Source organism: Melopsittacus undulatus, chromosome Z (assembly GCF_012275295.1).
Source record: "Melopsittacus undulatus isolate bMelUnd1 chromosome Z, bMelUnd1.mat.Z, whole genome shotgun sequence".
Classification (NCBI taxonomy): domain Eukaryota; kingdom Metazoa; phylum Chordata; class Aves; order Psittaciformes; family Psittaculidae; genus Melopsittacus; species Melopsittacus undulatus.
Genome location: NC_047557.1, coordinates 80,207,812 through 80,229,215, shown reverse-complemented (window position 1 = coordinate 80,229,215; position 21,404 = coordinate 80,207,812). Strand labels below are relative to the sequence as shown.

Below are 21,404 nucleotides of genomic sequence, written 5' to 3'. Positions count from 1 at the left end.
TACTCAGAGCCATAACTTTGTGACACATATGTAGACAATTTCTGTGTGTACAAAACCCTCAGGTTTCCTTGGATTTCATTACTTAGATTATAGAAGCCATAATTTTGTATCTTTTTCCATCACTGCTACTGAAATGCAGCCTTTAATTTGCTGGATATCCTTCCAGAATTAAGGCATCCACTATGTAATCCGAAGTCCCAGGCTGAATTAACCTGCACTACTACATGCCCTTTTTTGTAAAAATTGAGCTTGGACATTTTTTCTCAGCAACAAATGATTCTCTGCTATTTCCCTGTCATTTGTTTGCTCTGAGCTGTAAGTGAATACAGGGGAAAATAACTGCTAGTGGTAGAGTTATAGGCAGAGTTTGCAAAACTAAACTAAAAAGTCAAAGTTTAACATGCAAACACAGGGCTACTGTTAAAAAAAATTCTTAGAAGTCAGAGTGAATGGCAAAACCCAAATCAGAAAATAATGGGGTCTGATGGATAAAGGAGCACATGCACTAAACACCTGAAAAGTCAATTAAAAATGGAATTATAAACACGTGCAAAACAAAAGCTTGCTATAAATTTTACCCAATGCTTGGAGAGAACAACCAGAGTTATAATTAACACAGTGAAAGGTGTATGTATGTAAGCTTGTACAGTCAAATGAAATGCTTATAATTTTCCAAACCATCTTACATTTTGGTTCTTTTTTTTTTTTTACTTGTATCCACTCAGGATTTCTTCACTTCTTGATTTTCTTAATCATGTAAGAGTCAGACATTCCTTAGGCCTCTGATATGAAAGTCTATTTTGCATATTTGTACAGTATCTAACAAAGAGGTCTTATGATTCCATGGGAGAGTATGAGAACTGCTGTATAAGCTAGCAAGACTATACCTCTGCCACCTCTACAACAGGGGTGTGATCTTCAGGTTCAAGTTCAGGTCCACCAAGAGTATCAAGAAGAACTTCCATTACATCATCTTTAATTTTCTGCATTTAAGAAAATTCATAAATCATTCAATTACTAATTTAAATTGACAAAGGTTTTACTTCATAGATCTTTAATGCTGTATATGAAACAAACAGCCAGCACCAGACTGGTCATTTCTGTTTGGCTTTAACTGATTTCCTTAACATCACATTGGAGGACATTGTAAATCATGTGGTAAGATTAATGCAGTCTAATCAATATGTATCTCCTCTAAGGAGAGAGGAAAAGGAAAAAAAAGGGGGAAGGGGGAGAAGGGAGGGAGTACAATATCATGTAATACAATTGTGAAATGCTTTGACATGGTAAACCCAGAATGTATAAGATCATATTGCTCTCTACAGAGGAAACAAGAAAGGTTTTTTAAACATGAGAAAAGTGCATCAGATAAAAGATCTAAACACGCCTCACACAGCTAAGAAAACGTAAGTTTTTCTACTCTTGCTCACAGCCAGAAGAACCACTGTTTTTCTGCAGAATGCAGAAAGAAAGTAATCTGACCCACTGAGGTACAGCAGAATCTGAGCAATGACAATTCCTATTATTCCTATAATTCCTTTGATAAACAGGATTTACAGCTGAAAATCAGGATGATCATAGGATCACAGAATGGTTTGAGTTGGAAGGGACCTTAAGGCTCATCCAGTTGCAACCCCCTGCCATGGGCAGAGACATCTTCCATTAGACCAGGTTGCTCCAAGCCCCATCCACCCTGGCCTTGAACACTGCCAGGGATGGGGCAGCCAAAGTTTCTGTGGGCAATCTGTGCCAGGGCCTCACCACCCTCACAGGGAAAACTCAAGCTCCCCACTGTCAGGCTAAAGCCATTCTCCCTTGTCCTGTCCCTGCAGGGCCTTGTCAAAAGCCCCTCTTCAAAGTTTTTATTAGCCCTCTTTACATCTTTACAAGATCACACACACATAAAACACAACATGTGCTTGTAATTTTTAATTAGAAGTCAGCTACTCAATGAATAACTATGTATACCTCTTTTGATTTTGTTTTCTTCTCCTTAGGAGGAACTGAGGTCTTTACTGAACTTACTGCTTGTGCTTGTACAATTTCTCCTTCCTTACTTGGTTTCTATGAGAGATATAACATCACAGGCAAATTAAAAAAAAAAAAGATAAAATTGTCAAGATCATTTTGAAGTGACCTACTAAGATAACAATGGCAATGTTTAATTGCAGTAAAGGCAATTAATTGCAAGAAAAATATCAATACCTCTGTCAGACTTGTCTTTTCTTCAGCAGAAGCAGCACTACAGGTAAAGTCTGATGACAAGGCCTCTGCAAGCTCATCATCTGTCATTGGTTTCTGAGCAAGAAATTACAAACTAGGTTATGACTATTAAATTTCAAGTATCAATAGTGTCAAACTTGGTTTAAAATCTGAGTGCACTCCCTGCTTACTCACACAATGACCTCATAACAACATGATGGCATTACAGAAAAATTGTATTTCCCCTCAACAGTAGATTCATTTTTCAGATAAGCTTTATTTTTATTATGTTAAACTTATAAAACAGTAAAATTAAGCTGGCTTACAAAATTATCCTTTGAAGCACACAAATACAAGTTGCCTTTGCTAAAGACATATGCACGGCTACTATTTCTTCCTTTTGTTACTATTATGGCTAATATCTCTATGACCATTTATCTGACTTGCTTCAGCTTCAGTCAGTGCTCTGAAAATTCTTACTTTTTTATTAAAATCATCTATGCCAAAGTCTAATTTCTGTGACAAGTTTTAGCAACATCTACATTATCTGGCACCTCACAGACCTCTCCCACTTGCTGGGATTTTTGGAAGCCAGGCAACACTTAGGAATCAAATTATAACTGGGTTATTTTCACCTTCCAATTTTTTTTAACAGGTAACTTACTTCCTCTCGTTCATCTGCTTTTGTTGGGAATCCATCTTTGCCACTCCCTTTGCTCTAAAATGAGAATTAATTTTGTAGTAAATGGTAAACAGAAACTTACAATATAAGAGAAAACACACATGATGAATATGCTTTTTTTAAGTCACTAACCTTCAACAATTTAACATATTCTGGAGGGAGACTACCTTCTCGTTTACCCAGTTCTTCCAGGTATCTTGAAGATATATCTTCCTATGAAAAGAATGCACACCTTAATGTCATTGTACTCTTGCTTACTGAAATAAATTTCTAAATAAATTTTTAATGTAGAACTATCTACGGTGATAATTCTGTAAAGAAAACACAAGAGTTGGCTAGGTCACAGGGACAATCCTGGACAGTCACTACAGTGTCTTTCAGACCTAGTGTCATGCATGTAGCATCTCGACTAGCTGCAACAGTGCACAGCACCTAACAAAACTTTGCCTCTCCAGATTTCTTCTGTATTAATATAAGCCATTTCCGTGTCTCCAGCCACAGAATGTACTGCTGTACCTAAACTGAATTCTAAATACTGATAAAAGTCCAAAACTTTCATCACAGCTGAGTACTGCTTTTAATCTTCATTCTTCTTATGCTACTTTCCCAAACTAACTCAGAAAAGTACGCATCCTTCCCCAAATTCTCAAGTATTACTCTTTCTCAAGTAGAAATGAAATTTCCTCGATTGCTTATGCTCCCTTATATCTCTATCATTACCTTTTGTAGATTCATTGGAGACCATGCTTGGAAGTCAGCTAAAAAAACAACAACTGTCTTTACTGACCCTGTTTTCTACTGCCACACATTCATAACTGTATCATTTCTGTTTTAGAAAACAGCACTGAAATGCAACTGTGCAAACTCTATTTCACCTTTTAGCAGATCTAAGCAACAAATACTGTATCAATGTAGTAGTGAGCAACTACAGACATATTTTAGGGATTAATCTTCTAAAAAGTAAAAATTAAAAATGCTACATACCGTAACTTCTGGACCAGTGTTAACAGGACTAGTAGGCACATCTTCAGGTCCACCCAGGGTATCTATTAGGCTATCTAGTGCTGACTTATCCATTCCAGGCTAAAAAAAAAAAAAAAGGCAAACCATTCTAGAAGTTACCATGCTGTACAAAAAGAAAAAAAAAAAATCTGAATCATTTGGTGAATCTGTAGAAAACGCCTGGTAATGAGACTAAAAGCTTCCTGCACTTGCCAAATTTTTCAGTGAGAAATGTTCTTCCACTTTTTCCCTAGTGTCAGTAACAGACTCATTTGTATTCACATACCAGCTCAGATGCAGGCATATACAAACATAACTGAAGATAAAGAGTAATTAAGTGTATGCTAGTTGTGGTAAAATTGATTCTAAACAGGCCCTATTTGACAAAGCATAAATGACATGTAAGTAGTTTATTACCTATTCCTTCAGATACTCTTTCATTACCATACGTAACTATTATATAGTAGTACTTTAGCAGTTACCGATTTTTTTTCTGAAACTGAAGTGCTTCAGAGAGAGAAACACCTTCCAAGTCATTTTTACATGGAAGCATTTATCTGGACTCTGTTTACCAACCTCACTGCTTGACTTATCAGCCACAGGAATTACACTTGCACCAGCTGCACCTGCACTGGCTGCAGCAGCCTCTGTGGACATTTTCTCAGACTTGGGCTGGCGAATTAAGGGAAAAAAAAAAAGAAGGAAAGAGACAGCTTCATTATACAGCCCTATGTTAAAAACTCAAGAGACAAAACAAAGTAAACCAGAGATCTTCTACACAGGCATGGGTATCTATTTGCCCTCTTCATCTACACTTTGAATAAGAAGCTGGTTCTACCTATTAGCTGGGTGGTCTGGAAGCTGAGTAGCTGCACACTGTGTGATAGATACTGAGCCCAGCCTAAAACATCCAACTCCAAGGCTGCATGTATTTTTTTTAACTCAGGAACTAATGAACCTGCCCAGTGTCCAGATAGTGGGTCAGAGCAAGCTACCATCTACCTTCAATACTACAGAGGCATTCTCCATTTCCAGAGTGGTTTTGCTGCAAGAAAGGAAGCATGCCATTTTAAACAGTCTACCCCGTTTTACTTCACCAGCAAAAGAAATCTCCAGTGCAGAAAGACTATGAGGCTCCTTCCATGTCTCTTTTGAAAGCTTTTACTTATACCTCATAGTTCTCAATATACCATAAACACCAGCAGCAAATACTGTTCAAATAAGAAGGGTGAAAACTGCTTCAGTGAGTTAGGTGCAGGCACAACGCCAACACAAAATGAAGAATTTCTCATTTACTGCAAAAAAGTGGGTTACAACAGAACAGCAGTAGTCCTTCATGTTACACTGGCCTTATCACCCAGATATGTGCAAATCATAAGACCAAAAGATCAAGATCCTGACTCAACCATACACTTTTACTTCAGATTTTTCTCCACTTGCCCCTCTGAAAATGACTGCACCCCAAGTTTTCCTCCAACCTTTCTCTTTCTTGTAGTCAGGGTTTATGGGCTACCTCATTGAAAACCTGTAACCTGTTGACTTACTAAATATAGAGCCAACACTGCTACTACATATATGCCTGGAAGCCCATAGATGAATGAACTCTATGATGGCAATGCTCATATAAACAAAGCTTGACTGACCAGACAATCCCTTCTATTTACCTTCTGCAAGGAAGGGGCAAGGGAAAAGACTGGCAAAATACTGATTATAACCACATAGCTGCAAAAAACTTGCAAAAAGCTTGCTTGAACAGCAGAGGAGCCCCAAACACAGAACACATGGAAACAGACCTATATTTGTGAGGATATTAAAATCACTTGCTTGGCTAACAGGCAAGTGTTGGAAAAACTGATGTATGAAGAGGACAGCAAAAGGTGAACACACATCAAGATCACCAAAGAACCAGTGCAAACTACCCATACCATGTGGCTGGGTGGCTCAATCTGCAGCCAATGCTTATCCTCTAATGCTGTTATGGGTTAGCTGGAAGTGGTATATTCAGGATGGGGTTTAAGTTACTTAATGGGTAAAATGTGAAGTTTCTAAGTCTCAGACTTTAAAGCAGCACAAGGAGGTTTGTCATAGCCACCTCTAATCACAAGACAGCTCTTAAGCTTTTCTACATTGTGAATTTTGGGAGTGCAGTCTCACTTCCAATATTCAGGATAAGAATACATCTTGAAATGAATTTTTAAACCCTATAATAATATAAACAATAAAAATTTGATTTGCTCTTTTAACCATACCTTTGCTGTCTCTATGAAGATTGCTTGTGGAGGCTGGCCAGCTTGAGCTGTAGTTACTTTTTCTGCATTATTTGTTGTCAGAGAAGGGGAAGTTTGGCTTTTTGCCTGTGTAGAGACAAACTTATTAGATACAAAAATGCTTATCAGATGGATTTGGGTTTTGGTGTAGTTTTGTTTGTTCATGGTTTTTGTGGTTTTTTTTTTTTAGGGAGGGAGGGTAGGAAGGAGGGAAAGAGGAAGGGAGGCAGACAGGAAGGAAGGGAGGAAGAAAGGGCAGAAGGAAAGAAAAGAGGAAGGAAGGGAGAAAGGGAGGAAGGCAAAGAAGCAGACAAGGAGGAAGGGAGGGAGTGAAATACCACTGCAGTCTTCTTTTTCTTTTTTTTTAAAAAAGATGAGAGAAAACCTGTACAACTTACACCACTGGGTTCCTTTTCACAGAATCACAGAATCCCGAGGGTTGGAAGGGACCTCAAAAGATCATCTAGTCCAACCCCCCTGCAAGAGCAGGGTAACCTAGAGTACATCACACAGGAACTTGTCCAGATGGGCCTTGAATATCTCCAACGTAGGAGACTCCACAACCCCCATGGGCAACCTGTTCCAGTGCTTTGTCACTCTTACAGTAAAGAAGTTCTTCCTGATGTTAACGTGGAACCTCTTATGCTCCAGTTTACACCCATTGCTCCTTGTCCTATCACTGGATATCACTGAAAAAAGCCTAGCTCCATCATCCTTACACCCACCCTTTACATATTTGTAAACACTGATGAGGTGACCCCTCAGCCTCCTCTTCTCCAAGCTAAAGAGACCCAGCTCCCTCAGCTTCTCCTCATAAGGGAGGTGTTCCCCTCCTTTAATCATCTTAAGCAATTCCCTGTCCTTCTTGAACTGAGGGGCCCAGAACTGGACGCAATATTCCAGATGCAGCTTCACCAAGGCAGAGTAGAGGGGGAGGACAACCTCTCTTGCCCTACTAACCACATCCTTTCTAATGCACCCTAGGATGCCATTTGCCTTCTTGGCCACAAGGGCACATTGCTGGCTCATGGTCATCCTCCTATCCACCAGGACCCCCAGGTCCCTTTCCCCTTCACTCCTTTCCAGCAGGTCAAGCCCCAACCTGTACTGGTACATGGGGTTGTTCTTCTCCAGATGCAAGACTCTACACTTGCTCTTGTTGAATTTCATCAAGTTTCTCCCTGCCCAACTCTCCAGCCTGTCCAGGTCTCGCTGAATGGCAACACAGCCTTCTGGTGTGTCAGCCACTCCTCCCAATTTAGTGCCATCAGAGAACTTGCTGAGGGTACACTCAGTTCCCTCATCCAGGTCATTGATGAAAATATTAAACAGCACTGGTCCCAGCACCGACCCCTGAGGGACTCCACTAGTCACAGACCTCCAGCTAGATTCTGCCCCATTGACCACAACTCTCTGCCTTCTTCCTTTCAACCAGTTCTTGATCCACCCCACTACCTGATCGTCAAGCCCACACTTTCTTAGCTTATCTACGAGAATGCTGTGGGAGACGGTATCAAATGCCTTACTGAAATCAAGAAAAACCACATCTACCACTCTACCATCATCCCTCCACCTAGTCACTTCCTCATAGAAGGCTGTAAGGTTGGTCAAACATGACTTCCCCCTGGTAAAACCATGCTGGCTGTTCTTAATAACCCCCTCAACCTTGATACGCCTAGAGATGGAGTCAAGAATAAGTTGTTCCATCACCTTTCCAGGGATGGAGGTAAGGCTGACCAGTCTATAATTAGCTGGGTCCTCCTTCTTGCCTTTCTTATAGACTGGTGTGACATTTGCCATCTTCCAATCCTCAGGTACCTCTCCCATTTCCCATGATTTACCAAAGATGATGGAGAGTGGCCTAGCAATGACCTCCGCCAGCTCCCTCACCACCCGTGGGTGCATTCCATCTGGACCCATTGATTTATAGATGTCCAGATTGCATAGCTGATCCCTAACCCAATCGTCATCTACCAAAGCAAACTCCTCCTTTGTCCTGACTCCTTCTGGGGCTACAGGAATCTGGGGCCCCTGGGGAGAGTCTGCAGGAGTAAAGACAGAGGCAAAGAAAGCATTCAGCACTTCTGCCTTCTTTGTATCCTCTGTCTCCAGGGCACCCACCTCGTTCAACAGTGGGCTTATATTGCCTCTTGTGTTAGTTTTATTTGCTATGTATTTGAAGAAGCCCTTTCTATTGTCCTTAATCCGACTTGCAAGATAGAGTTCCAAGGAGGCCTTAGCTGTCCTAATTGCCTCCCTACATCCTCTAACAACTGTCCTATATTTCTCCCAAGTGGCCAGCCCCTCTTTCCATAATCCATAGATTCTCCTTTTCCACTTGAGTTTGCCCAGCAGCTCATTGTTTAACCACACTGGTCTCCTACATCCCTTACTTGATTTCCTACTCATTGGGATGCTCTGATCCTGAGCTTGGAAGAAGTGGTCCTTGAATGCTGACCAACTATCATGAGCTCCTTTACCACCTAGTACCCTTTCCCATGGGACTTCCCTTAGCAGTTGATTGAACAGGCCAAAGTTGGCCCTTTTGCCTCTCTTCATACAGCTGTTTGAGAGTCTGCTGGCTGTCATAAAATAAAAAATTTAGATAATTTACCCTTACCAGCATTCAATGCTATGGATCGTGATCTACACTGGTTCAAATAAGCACAAGACAGATTAAATTTGGTTAACAACACCTCCTGAGCTACTGCATTTCCACACCTGTTTGCTCCTTGCTCTTGTGCACACAGGAATATTACAATGTTACTAATACCATGACAGTTTCAGGTGGCACAGCAGTGGCAAAGAGTTTAGCCTCTTTTAAAAAAGTTAGTCATAATCCAAAGTACAACACTTGCCAAAGGTGAAAGGTAAGTATTTACCTTGGTTGACTGCGTGTTTTTTCCAGACTCTGTTATGGTTGTTGGTGCAGGCTGAAATATAAGTAACATATATTCAGATGGAGATTAAAATACTTAGTCATTTCTAAGGAGCTGACTTAGAAGAATATCAGGTTCATACTTGTGAGCACTTACGCTATGTAACTAATATACAGTGCCCTGATCTAATAGTTTACAACATTCCAACACAGACCTCCACTCTAGTGACCAAAGGTCAAATGTGTGCAAACATACATATACATACATTCCTCATACAAAGGATAGAAAAGAGAGGGAAAGAATGTGTCAAACAAATATAATGAACAGTTCGATTTACACTTGCAAACCTTCTGCAGCCATGACACAAAATTGATTCCTGTGATTCACCTCATGTCAAAGTACAGTAACCCAACAGATTTCTACTAGTAGAAACACAAACACTGAAAAATTCAAGAAGTTATATTTGATAAGAAGAAAGAAAAACTGAAATGCTAGCCTCCTCACTGTATTTTTCTACTCTATTTTCCTCCTCATACTTCTTCAGCGGTGCTACGATTAACACAAAAAGAGCCAGCCAGCCAGAATTCTTCCCTATCCCCTCTATCCTACCAATACATTGAGCACATTTAAAAGATACTAAGAGACAAATAGTTAGTTCTTTTTTTTCCCAGTAGCCTATTAAAAGTCAGTGAACAATCAAAAGAAAAGAAAACAACCCAACTATTAGGCAGTAATTATAGATTTCTTCATTGTTGTAATGCTCTCATAATTTCAGCTGCCAAGTATTAATTCACCTTGCTATATTTTCAGCTTCTCTTTTCTAGCTGACCACATTTGCCACATTTGTTTATCATGTGTTATGCAAGTATTCACACCCCCACAATGAACCACAGACACTTGGTTGGGAAATCCTGAACGCACATAAAAACACAGATACCTGGGCGTAAGATTTGCAAAGATCTCAAGGCTGTACATCATAGTGAAGAACACACCACCATCACAAGTCAGTCACAACATGGAAAATATTGATAGAGAAGGAGGGCAAAAATTTTCCAAAATCCAAAGTTGAGAAAAAAATAATATTAAAAAAAAATCACTTAACCTCTCAAGATTCCCTGCTTTTGATTTTCTCTTGATGTCTAACTTGATTAAAAAACACATATAGTATGATTCAACCATGCTGTATATGCTCCCACTTGTACATCCTCATTACATGACTACCATGTGGTTAACTCAAAGACACATACATCCACCATTTGTGTACCTGTAAATAATCCTATGTGGAAAAGGTAATCCTAGATTTTCAGATTTTAAGCTAAAAAACGTTGGTCATGTTTATGTAGCATCTAAAGCAAAGAGTCAGTGAGACATAAGACATCCTTCAGCTGCAAGGCTGCAGAGAAACATAACAGATGTGCAAGCTTGAGGTTCAAGAAACAGAGTTCGACTTTTGCTGCCGTGGGACTGTTGTAGACATATAGATAAAAAAAAAAAAAGGGGGGACTTTTTATACATACATAGTTAAAAACTGGAACCTGTGTCACTATGGAAAAGCCTGAACAGATACAGGGGCCTTCCTCAGAGGTCAGGGTGACCTGGGAAAAACCCTAATGAAGATAACTGCCAGCCAGGGAGGAGGCACTGGCCTTGTGTAGGTGGAATGAGAAAAACAGAACTGAGAAAAACAGGACTAACAAACCTCTGATCAGTAAAAGCTTATTATTGAAGACCGGTACATCCTGAAAGCACATGGACACTATCAAGGTATGACTCTAATGTATCAGCATAACATGGATTAGCATGTTATTTTGGTGAACTATCCTCATTATAACATCATCTCTTAAACTAAAAATCACTCTCACAACTCAAAAGACTCCTGCCAGGTCAGAAGACCCTTCCCCGAGCAGTAGTACAAAAACAAATGATGTCATCTTATGTAAATTAACTGACCAGTCATTAAATGTGGGAGGGTTACAGGGGGTTACTAACCTGAGCTAAACTGTATAAAAATGTGAATTTTATGGGGTGGTGAGCTAGCTCAGTGGGATACTACCTAGCACCCCTTTTTGAGCAAACTTGGAATAAACACATATCTTGGCTCTGTGTGTGAGAACTGGCTATTGCACACTTGGCTACCACAGGTCCTGCTTTTGGGACAACATGACTCAGGACTTTAAGTACCCTGCTGCTAGAGCACAAATTCAGGTTTTCCTTTTGTGGTTTTCAGAAGAAGAGCTAATAACCCTTTTCTGCAGGACATTAAAACATATTTACTTGCATTTCTGTCAATATATGACAACAGTTGTATAGAACATAAATTCAAATTCTCAGCCTGCCAAACCAGTTATTAGCAACTGCATGATTTTTTTTAATATTGTAAATATTATTATACTAAAGACTTAATGTGTTTTAGGTTTTTTTTTCAGGGTATGCATTATTCACAAGATTTTCATATCTTTCAAACTGTGCAGAACTGCTCATACTATAAATTTACCTGTGACAATGCTGAAGAATATATGGACCCAAACACATGGTCATGAACACATACATACACACACATCTATTCAGGTACACTTCTAGCAGTAACAGAACTACAATTGAATAAATAAAGAAAAAATTATTACCAGGCAAGTCAAACCCAAATTTTAGTATGAGATTATATATATTCAAAGGCAACAATTCAGTCATCCTTTAAATAGTCAGCTCTGAGCAATCACAGCCTGAAGGCAGAACACCAGTTTACACTGAGTATACACTGATCTGTGGAGAAAAAGATTTTCCCTTTCCCCTCTTACTGCCTGCTTCGACCTGCACTGCACCAGTACCTGAAAGGCCACATTTTAAACTGACTCAGGAAACTGAAAAATAGCCTGGAAAAGGAAATTAGGACTTTTTAACTATTTACCAAGGTTACGGTGCAGTTGCACAACCACATGCAAAGAAAAGAAAGCTGGATGGGATCTGGTTTTGCTGATGGCAGTACCCAGCTCCCTCCACTCTTCCAGCGAAAGCCATCGGGTGCTGGCTCTCCACCCTAGTCCTCCAACCTTCCCACCTAACCCCTGGGGCTTCACCTACAGAACAAGAAGTTCCACATTCCTTCCTCTGCTGCAGTAACTCACAGTTTTCTCAGAGGGGTATGATACTGAGGATTAATCTTGAGGCAAAGGATTCAGATACAGAGAACTGGAAGCTAAAGACAGGTCCTGAGCATGTCAAAGGGTACTAGCACACTAGTGAGACTCTAGGAAATATAACCACCTCATTTGTATCAAACAATCAGGAAAGAGATGGTAATTTGCAAGAAATTTAGGACTAGAAATGAAAGTGACTCAGCAACCACATTTCTTTTCAAAGAAGTCTACTGTCAGAATGCAGATGACAGGAAGAAGACATTAATAATGCAACAGACATTAAAAGAAAACATCAATTGTCTTACACATGCAAATGCACGACTTGGTTTCAAAGGGATTTGTGTCTACCAGTCTCACAGCACTGGAGTATGACTCTGCCACTCTATTCCTGTCTCATCTTGCAAACACAGGTTTTAAAGATCTAATTAGAAATCTACCATATTCTTCTGAGTGTTATTTCGAATTTCAAGTAAAGAAAGAACATAAACATTTTTAGACAGCTGACTGGGAAAACATGATACAAATGAGTTTGCTCACAAATGTGATAGGAACATGAAACCAGAGATCTGCAGTACCTTAATTTATGAATAATGGTGATTGTGCAGTAATGGAAAAGGTTTAGTTGTCATACAGCTCACTGCTACCAGTATGTCTTACACGTGTTCACAGAGGAAAAAGGTTTTAAAAGGTGGAGGGGAACGAAATGGCTAACTCCAAGTACAGAAAAGATGGAACGAGGCTGTCTTCACGGATGAACACTAAAAGGGCAAGAGGAAACACATACAACTTGCAGTAAATCATGGAATCACACACTGGTTTGGGTTGGAAAGGCCCTTATAGATCACCTAGTTCTGACCCCCTACCACAGGCAGGGACACCTTCCACTGGACCAGCGTGCTCCAAGGCCTGTCCAAACTGGCCTTGAACACTGCCAGGGATGGGGCAGGGGAACTTCCTATTTCATAAAAGAAAAAAAATCACCATCATGAAGGTAGCAAAACATTAGTCATAGCTACCCAGAGATGTTGTGTAATCTGCACAACTGCATGTATTCCAAGCTCGTCTAGCAATGCTGTGAGGTGTCTGTTTTACCTACAGTGTGGCTCCGCCAGGACTAGAGGACCTCCACTATTCTACAGGTTCCTTCACTTGCATGTACACAAGTCCTGGCTGGCCTAGTTTGGTATTCAAGACTTTTGTTGTTTTCACTGTTACGATTATGGAAAATGACAGAGGGAGAGATTCATTAATCGTTTGTTTAAACAATATTCACACATTCTGTCAGGCAACAGAAGCATAAGGGAGGATTACAGTTCTTGTCTAACAAGTCAAGTACATGACTGATGACACAGGTTCGGCACTAAAAAGTTCCAGCATAAGGCAAGACAGAACAAGCATAAAGGACAAAGGCAGAGAAGCTGTCAGACAGACAAAGATAAGAAATTAACAAGAAGATGCAGTTGTACATACATTAAAAGCTGAAACTTGTCCTGAATTCTTTGAATATGAGAATTTCCATTAGGTAAATAACCCTGTAATTACATTGGGGGGAGCTCTATACATGTCACAAAATGTGACTGACCAAAATTAGAAATTTGGATTTTTTTTTGTTTTATTGATGTTATAAAATCCTCTGAGTGCTTTATATGGCATTTTTAGGTATTTTTAAAGAGAAAAATAAGATACAGATCAGACATACAAAGTAAAGCTACTCAGTAACAAAGTGTTACAAAATGACTTCCATTTCTTCATGTAGCTGTGCTTAACTGCAAGCATGAATTTCTGAGGAATTCATACCTTTGTTTCAGATGGCTTCATGATTTGGGGTTTTGATACATCCACAGCAGGGGACTGCTTCTAAAAGGGAAAAATACAAACAAATTAATTTCACCTTTGTTATACATACTTCTATTGAGCAAGCACAGCCAACCTGAACTAAACCAGCTCTAAACTAAAGCTCTCAACTAAACCAACCAGCTAAAAGTTAAAAAATTACTGAAAATCAGACCTATCATTTTATATCTTCTGTCTTGCCTGTATTTCTACAATAAACATAGGTAGGATTTCGACAGCATGATGCCTGTAGATCTCACAACGTTTTTTTCTCTTAACTTGTGCTGAAAACAAATTTCGTATGAAATACCAAAACAAGCTCAATTCCTGGTCTCATACTGAAGCATACATACTGGCTGTGCAAGAGCTGTCCATATTTCTTTTTTTCTTTTCTTTTGTACAAAATGGTACTTTTGAATTTACTAGTTTGTTACATAAAATACTTAACACTACATTAACAAACTCAAGTATTTTGAGTTAAAAAGGAATAATTTATCTGTATGTAACAAACACAGCAGTGTTTCTACCTATCATGCAACCCTGTTGGAAAAGCTGCAAATGAAATGGTCTGTTTTTCTAGCTTTAGTGATATTAATCTGAGAACAGCCTGTTTTAATTCTGCTGTGACTGTATCAAACTTTAAAGCTCAGACATTAATATTCCAATTGTCTCATCAATACTTTATACAGATGTAATACTACATGTATAAACATGTAATGTTCCTGCCTCACATTCCTCTGCTCAAAGCTTTATTTGCCATCTTGATCACAGCAACACATTCATAGTTCACATTTAAATAAACAGCACAAGTTACTGCCTTTTCTATATTTCTTATGTTTATTATACCATTTGCTATATGAAAACACACAATTTAAATAAACTCAGAAGCCATTTCACAAGTTCATACCTAGGGTGACTTCTTACTCCCCCAATGAAAATCTTCTAATTTCCATAACTTTTCATAGTACAAGCATTTCTCAATGGTAAGGCAAAAGATGGACAGGATTTAAAAGGTACGCTACGATGGTGTGATGGCAGTGTGCTCTCCCAATGGGCATATGTTGTATCTTGCACATCTTAGTAAGAGGTTTGATTAAAAATATGCTAGACAGGATTTGCAAACAGTAATATTACAGAAATATAAGCAAGTAATACCTGCCTCCATGTATGTATGTAGGTATAGATTGACTAATAATAGATGTATGGGTGGAATGTATACACAGGAATGTATAATGCCTCCTATGTCAGGACAAGAACAAGTTTTTTTAAGAACATGTTTATGTATTGGTCGGTGTTGGTCAATGAGAAAATGAACATGATCTGGCTTCAGTGTGCACTCACAGCCCAGAAAGCCAACTGTATCCTGGGCTGCACCAAAAGCAGTGTGATCTCGAAGGAGGTGATGCTGCCCCTCTAACTCTGCTCTTGCCAGACCTCACTTGGTGTATTATGTACAGTTCTGGTGTCCTCATCATAAAAAGGACATGGAATGTTGGAACAAGTCCAGATGAGGGCCACAAGGATGATCAGGGGACTGGAGAACCTCCTGTATGAGTACAGGCTGAGAAAGTTGGGGCTGTTCAGCCTGGAGAAGGCTGCATGGAGACCTCATAGCAGCCTTCCAGTATCTGAAGGCGGCCTGCAGGGATGCTGGAGAGGGAGTCTTCATTACGCACTGCAGTGGTAGCACAAGGGGTGACAGGTTAAAACTTAAAACATGGAAAGTTTAGATTGGATATAAAGAGGAAGTTCTTTACTGTAAGGGTGGTGAGGCACTGGAACAGGTTGCCCAAGGAAGTTGTGAATGCTACATCCCTGGCAGTGTTCAAGGCCAGATTGGACAGAGCCTTGGGTGGCATGGTTTAGTGTTCCAACGCCCCTGCCATGGGCAGGGGCGTTGGAACTAGATGATCTTAAGGTCCTTTCCAACCCTAACTGTTCTATGATTCTGTATATTACCATTGGGTAATCTGTAGGCAATACTATATTTTCTTAATTGGCTAATAGTTTTTCCTTTTCTTTCTTCTCCGTGGAATTAATCCAGATTTCTTCTACATGACTAACAAGTAGGTATGTCTTCTGTATCTTATTAGTCACCCTAGTTCCTGTCTATTTAACAAAAACACATTTACCTGATCCCTTCTGCCTTTAGCCCTCCCCACCAAGCCATTTTCCTATGATACACTGAAAAGTTCACTCCCAAGTTGCAGCAAAGCAGCACCACTATGACCTGCAGAGACTAGTGAAAACCTCCCAAAGAATCTAGCTGTTTCTTTTTACTCTATCCAGCTGGACTAGAGCTACTAGCAGCAATTAGATGAGTTTAAATGCTCAAGGAGGAAGATGAATAGTCTGGGGACAGACAAGAGTGTAATGCACACCTGCTGCTCAGAACTATGGATAATGCCACCCTATCCTCCCTGTAAAGACTCAGGACTGATTTGGGGAAACAAGATCCTGCTCTGGGGAGCTTGGGGGGAAAGCAGGAAGGGTGGCAGGTAGCAGAGGGCACCCTCCTACAGACAGGCAGTGCTGTGCCACCCTGGTCTGTGGGCTTCCTCAGGGGTATTGCATGCCCCACTTGTCACTTCCTCCCTGGATTCCACAATATTCAAGGGCTCTTACAGCATGTGTCTCCAAGCACACTGCACCTGGCAGACTTCCAAAACAAGAAGCTGCGAGGTCCAACCCCCCTCATTTGGCAGTCACTGCACAGCTGGGCAACACCACCCTGACTCTGTGGACAGCTTATCACTGTGGTTGTTGTGGTTTTTCTCTTCCGAGGGCTGTGTTCTATGGCCAGCTATGCCAACTGTCAACTGGCTGCACTTGCTGCAGCCCGACAGTCAGACTGCAGAAAGGCGGAAGCAACACACAGATGCCTGTCAGGCATGGAGGTAAATAGTAAATTGTTGCCTAGCAACAGGCATAATAACTGCCTGATGCACAGTTCTCACCATGGAGGTGCAAACCCCTGCTGAGTCTGGGCCAGACACACCCTCACAAACGGTGAAGCTGCCAAACAGAACAGCAAGAACAAAGAAAGTTCAACTCATCCTGGCAGTCAGGGATTGGCAGACAAAGCCAGGCAGCGCTCCCATCAAGAGAGTCAGGTGTTTGTTGTGTTGTTAGGGATCCCTTGGGATGGAAACATGAGCGTCACTGGTGCTGATGCCTGTTCTTCCTGTGTCTGCACCCCTGTAGGTCCTGCCCAGACACAGGTACGGATGCTAAGGATCCCATTCCAGCCCCAGCCCTGAATGGGGAGGGAGCTGATGGAGGTCTCAGCCTGTGCGACTGTTGCTGCATGGCTTTTCATAAAGCACCTCTGCAAATTTGGTGAGGAGGCAAACTGTACAGCAAAGTACTCAGGACCACAATGATTCATGGGCAAGGAGCATGACCACCTGCACAGGAGCCCACCAACAGCACAAGACCACCACAACAGGGGCTCAAAAGACAAAAAAGAGGTTACAGGCTAACACTGATTGAACAGAGGCTGGTAACTTAATTACCCACAGCAGGGTCACAGCCTGTGCTCTCACCAACCCACCTGGCAGGCAGGAGACATGGACAGACAAGCACAGGAACTGACCAGTACACCTCAGATGCTCTTGGCAATGAGTCAGAGGATGGCTTACCAGGAAGGGCTGATGAAAAGTCTTGGATCTAATTTCATAAGAGAAGGAATACCCTTAGAAACTCATTTGTCAAATTAGCAAGGAAGTTGACATGCTACTCTTGAAACGAGAACAGTCACAAAAGCCAAGAAGTGGGTTAGTAAAATGACAAAACAAAAAAAGCTGACCAAAACCTGGTTATCTAGCTTCACTGCATGTACTGAGAAAAAAAAATAGTAAAAGTGACAAACATCACAATAAAGTAATTTTAACTGTGCAGAGAACTGGATGGAAACACCCTCTGGAAAAACGCAAGTGAAGAAATCCATGAGAGCACTGGTCATGGAGACCACCCCATATACAATCTGGTGAGAGCTATCGGCAACTAAAACTATTGATTTGGGGAATTCCTGAAAAAGGTTTATAAGACTGAGGAAGGTCAGTGCCCACCTTTACAAAGGAGCCCAATTCACCAATTGGCTACCTTCAAAACCAGAAGAGATGCTGGAAAAATGTACCAAGCAACTAACACATGAACATTTAGCTGACAACGTGGGAATAAACAAGAATCAAAAGACTGATAAAGAATAAGGCACATAAAGACAGTGCAACACTTAATACACACAAACATGGAAGCTCAGCAAACAGACCTAGGACGTGTTGTCACTGCAACTTCACATAGTACTTGAGGTGACATTTTCTTGAAAGAAATGGGGAAGGTGTTTACCTATGGTTACAATGGTACAGGCTGACATACACTTGCAAAATAAAACCAAGAGAAGAGGAATCTGAGATAGAAATTGTTACCATGACAACACAAATATAAAATATGGGAATAACTTTCCACCCTTTTTGGCTTATGGTTCTCTAGGTCAAGTGCTAGGACAGTTTTGGCAGTCACACTGCTATACAGATGAATAAAGAAATATCTGAGGATATGTTTAGGGGGAAAAAAAAAATTGTATGAGGAACTTAGCGACAGCAAAAGCAAGTCAGCACCTGATGTGTCTTCCTACAGTTAAAGGACCAAGAAAATAGGAAAACAAGAAAATGGCTTATTCTACAACAAGAGTCTCTCAAGTGAGAGCTTCAAGATCTTCCTGGGAGATGAGTTGCTCCATAGCAGACGCCATACAGACGAAGCAGGGGCCTGCAGCCCTGGCAGCCTTTGGGCCAGCTTATATTTTCTCTATGAACAGAGTACTGAAGAGCCACACAAGTATCCTTCTGGGCTTACACATGTTACATCTGAGGAAACTGGGGCTGTTTCTCAGACTAATGTCAACTTCACTATTTCAGTATTACTAACTTACAGAGTTACTTCAATACAGCTGTGCAATGCAAAGCAAAACCTAGTCTAGCTGACTACAAATGGTTGCTTCTTTACATTAATGGTTCTGGTACTAAACTTTAATTAACAGTGTTTGTAATAGATCGACAGCTAATGCTCTTTGGAGAACTTTTGTGAAAAATAACGGATTATTTCACTGAAGTGTAAAATACCACTTGAGCTGTTACGAGTTAAACCTCTCACACTGGCATGTGGTAATGGCTGTGCAATCCTCACTTACCCAGCCACACAAAGGAAGTCAGCAGACAGAAAGCAGGCCAGGGATCATAGAATGGTTTAGGTTGGAAAGGATCTTAGAGATAATCCAGTTCCTTGAACACTTGCAAGGATGGCACCAAGAAGACATTCAATCCCCTCACAATGCCCTTCATAACACAGCAAGCAAAGAAACATGCAGTCTTCAAAATATCTTTGAACTGGAGAATCAATACGTTGATACATGGTATAAACAGAACTCCATTAATTTTCCACTAAATTTGAGTTGCAAGAAATAATCTGAACCAACATCTGTGTGTATATACAAATATATATATATACACATATCAAATACATATGTCATAAGTATATGTATTATAGAATACATAAAAATACATAATATATATGTAAATGTACACACATACAGAAAAAAATATAAGCATATATATATTTAAAGCTACACAGCAACTAATATATGCAGTGATTTAATAGCCAAGTTGAAAATTAAAAATTTGAGAGCTCAAGTGTAATTTTCTATCCCAAGCAATGCTGGAAACGTTATTTTGCAATTACTGTTCTTAACAATTTAGTTGCAGAACTATGTGTAAGAGAAATGACACCTTTTTAAGTGAAAGACAAAATCCCCATACACAACCAAGAGAGCACTATTTTTTCCAAGATTTCAGCATTCAGTTAATTTTGTTGAGTTTTAATATTGACAACTTGATGAAATGGAAGAGCAGGGTATAGGTTTCCAGTACATTATACACACACTGGTATATTTACTTTAAACATTCCTACTATATATGCCACTATGTTGTCCTGTTTTGACGAGTTTCATTGTAGACGTATCACCATCATTTATTTTCTGAGCAATTTACATCGTAATTTTTAATTACTTACTTTTGCACATATGACTATATGCAAGCCTGTCTTATCTACCAGGGAGGGGAGGAATCTTGGAGGTCAGTTACTTTTTCTGTAGCTCAATTCTAATTCAGTCTAAAATTCTTTGCTAATGTTGTTACTTTGCTGCCTCTGAGCTCATTACTGCCCTGACCCAGCAAAGTCCCCCAGCTTTGCACTGGCTGCCATATAGCAAAGCAAATTAAAGAGGATTTAGAATGTAAGCAATGAGATCCACTTGAATAGGCAGTTTGCTGAATTCATGCTTTTGTGGTTCAGCTCTTCAATATACATGGTTTTAAATCTCCATCTTAAAAAAGCCCAAACCAAAACCAAACCAAACCAAAAAACCCCAAACAAAACCAAAACAAAAAAAAAATCCCACAAAACAACAACAAAAAAAACAAACTAAAACCACCACCGCCTATCTCTTGGGATGCTTCCTGTGTTAAAAACATTCACATCTTCAGCTGGGGTGACTATAACCTGAAAACATATAAAAACTGTTACTATTATTACAGATTAAATTTCTACAACTTGACAAAGATCACAAGTAAGGAAATTTTAGAGATAAAATGACACCCCTTAGAGCTAAGAAACTTCATACCACCTAGAAACAAACTGATCTGCCCAACCATCCCTAGATCAGATGTCTGGTTTTAGGTTTCTGGATTTCAGCAACCTATGTCAAAGTCCAAAACACATTGGTACTTATGTCTTTATTTTAGTAACTATTAAGTCACAATTAGGACTCTCAAACAGCTTTATGCTTGAATAATTAAAAACAAAAACAACAAAAAACAAACCACAAAAAACCTGAGGGCTGTGAGTAACAAGTGACTTTAAATAATTTTTGTACCATTTGATTTTTTTTCTTGAACTTCCAACACCTCACTTTATGCTTATTTATATGCAGGAAGTTAGGGATACACAGAAAAATCTAGAACTATCCCACAGCACCTCCCTGCCATCTCTTACTGTGTCTAATACTTTCATAGTTTTTTTTGTTTGACTCTACTTCATTCAGAAGCAGTAGAAAAGAATTTGCTAGTTGGTCAGAGGGTACGCACAGTACCAAAACATCAAGAACTTTTATGTACACGTCAGCTGAACCTGTAGCCAGAAAAAATTATTTAGACTTCAGTATGTAGCATAGCTACTGCTCTATATCCCTTACTTATACAATGGCAACTTCTATTCCATGTCCTTCCATGATTACTACAAGTGATCTGGAAGGAAAGTCAGTAAATACTGAGCAGAGTAACGGAGTTCATCTGCTGCCTTCAGATTCTGCCTGTATGCAAACAAACCACCACTTCAGTATCACAGGAAA

At 40.0% G+C, this 21,404-nt stretch overlaps 1 protein-coding gene across 7 annotated transcripts in view; it reads right to left on the bottom strand.

Annotated features, from left to right (window-relative positions):
- Nucleotides 1-21,404, bottom strand: part of CAST (calpastatin) — a 63,168-nt gene that overhangs the window by 16,941 nt on the left and 24,823 nt on the right. For 6 of the 7 annotated variants that reach the window (XM_034072576.1, XM_034072574.1, XM_034072577.1 and 3 more), the window contains 10 exons: nucleotides 13,964-14,023; nucleotides 9,036-9,086; nucleotides 6,136-6,240; nucleotides 4,463-4,558; nucleotides 3,869-3,967; nucleotides 3,017-3,097; nucleotides 2,867-2,920; nucleotides 2,206-2,298; nucleotides 1,969-2,064; nucleotides 888-983 (listed from right to left, as the gene is read on the bottom strand). In XM_034072576.1, the coding sequence (XP_033928467.1) occupies nucleotides 888-983; nucleotides 1,969-2,064; nucleotides 2,206-2,298; nucleotides 2,867-2,920; nucleotides 3,017-3,097; nucleotides 3,869-3,967; nucleotides 4,463-4,558; nucleotides 6,136-6,240; nucleotides 9,036-9,086; nucleotides 13,964-14,023 (831 nt within the window). The remainder of the gene's footprint in view (nucleotides 1-887; nucleotides 984-1,968; nucleotides 2,065-2,205; nucleotides 2,299-2,866; nucleotides 2,921-3,016; nucleotides 3,098-3,868; nucleotides 3,968-4,462; nucleotides 4,559-6,135; nucleotides 6,241-9,035; nucleotides 9,087-13,963; nucleotides 14,024-21,404) is intronic. The other variant, XM_034072578.1, reaches the window with a different exon arrangement.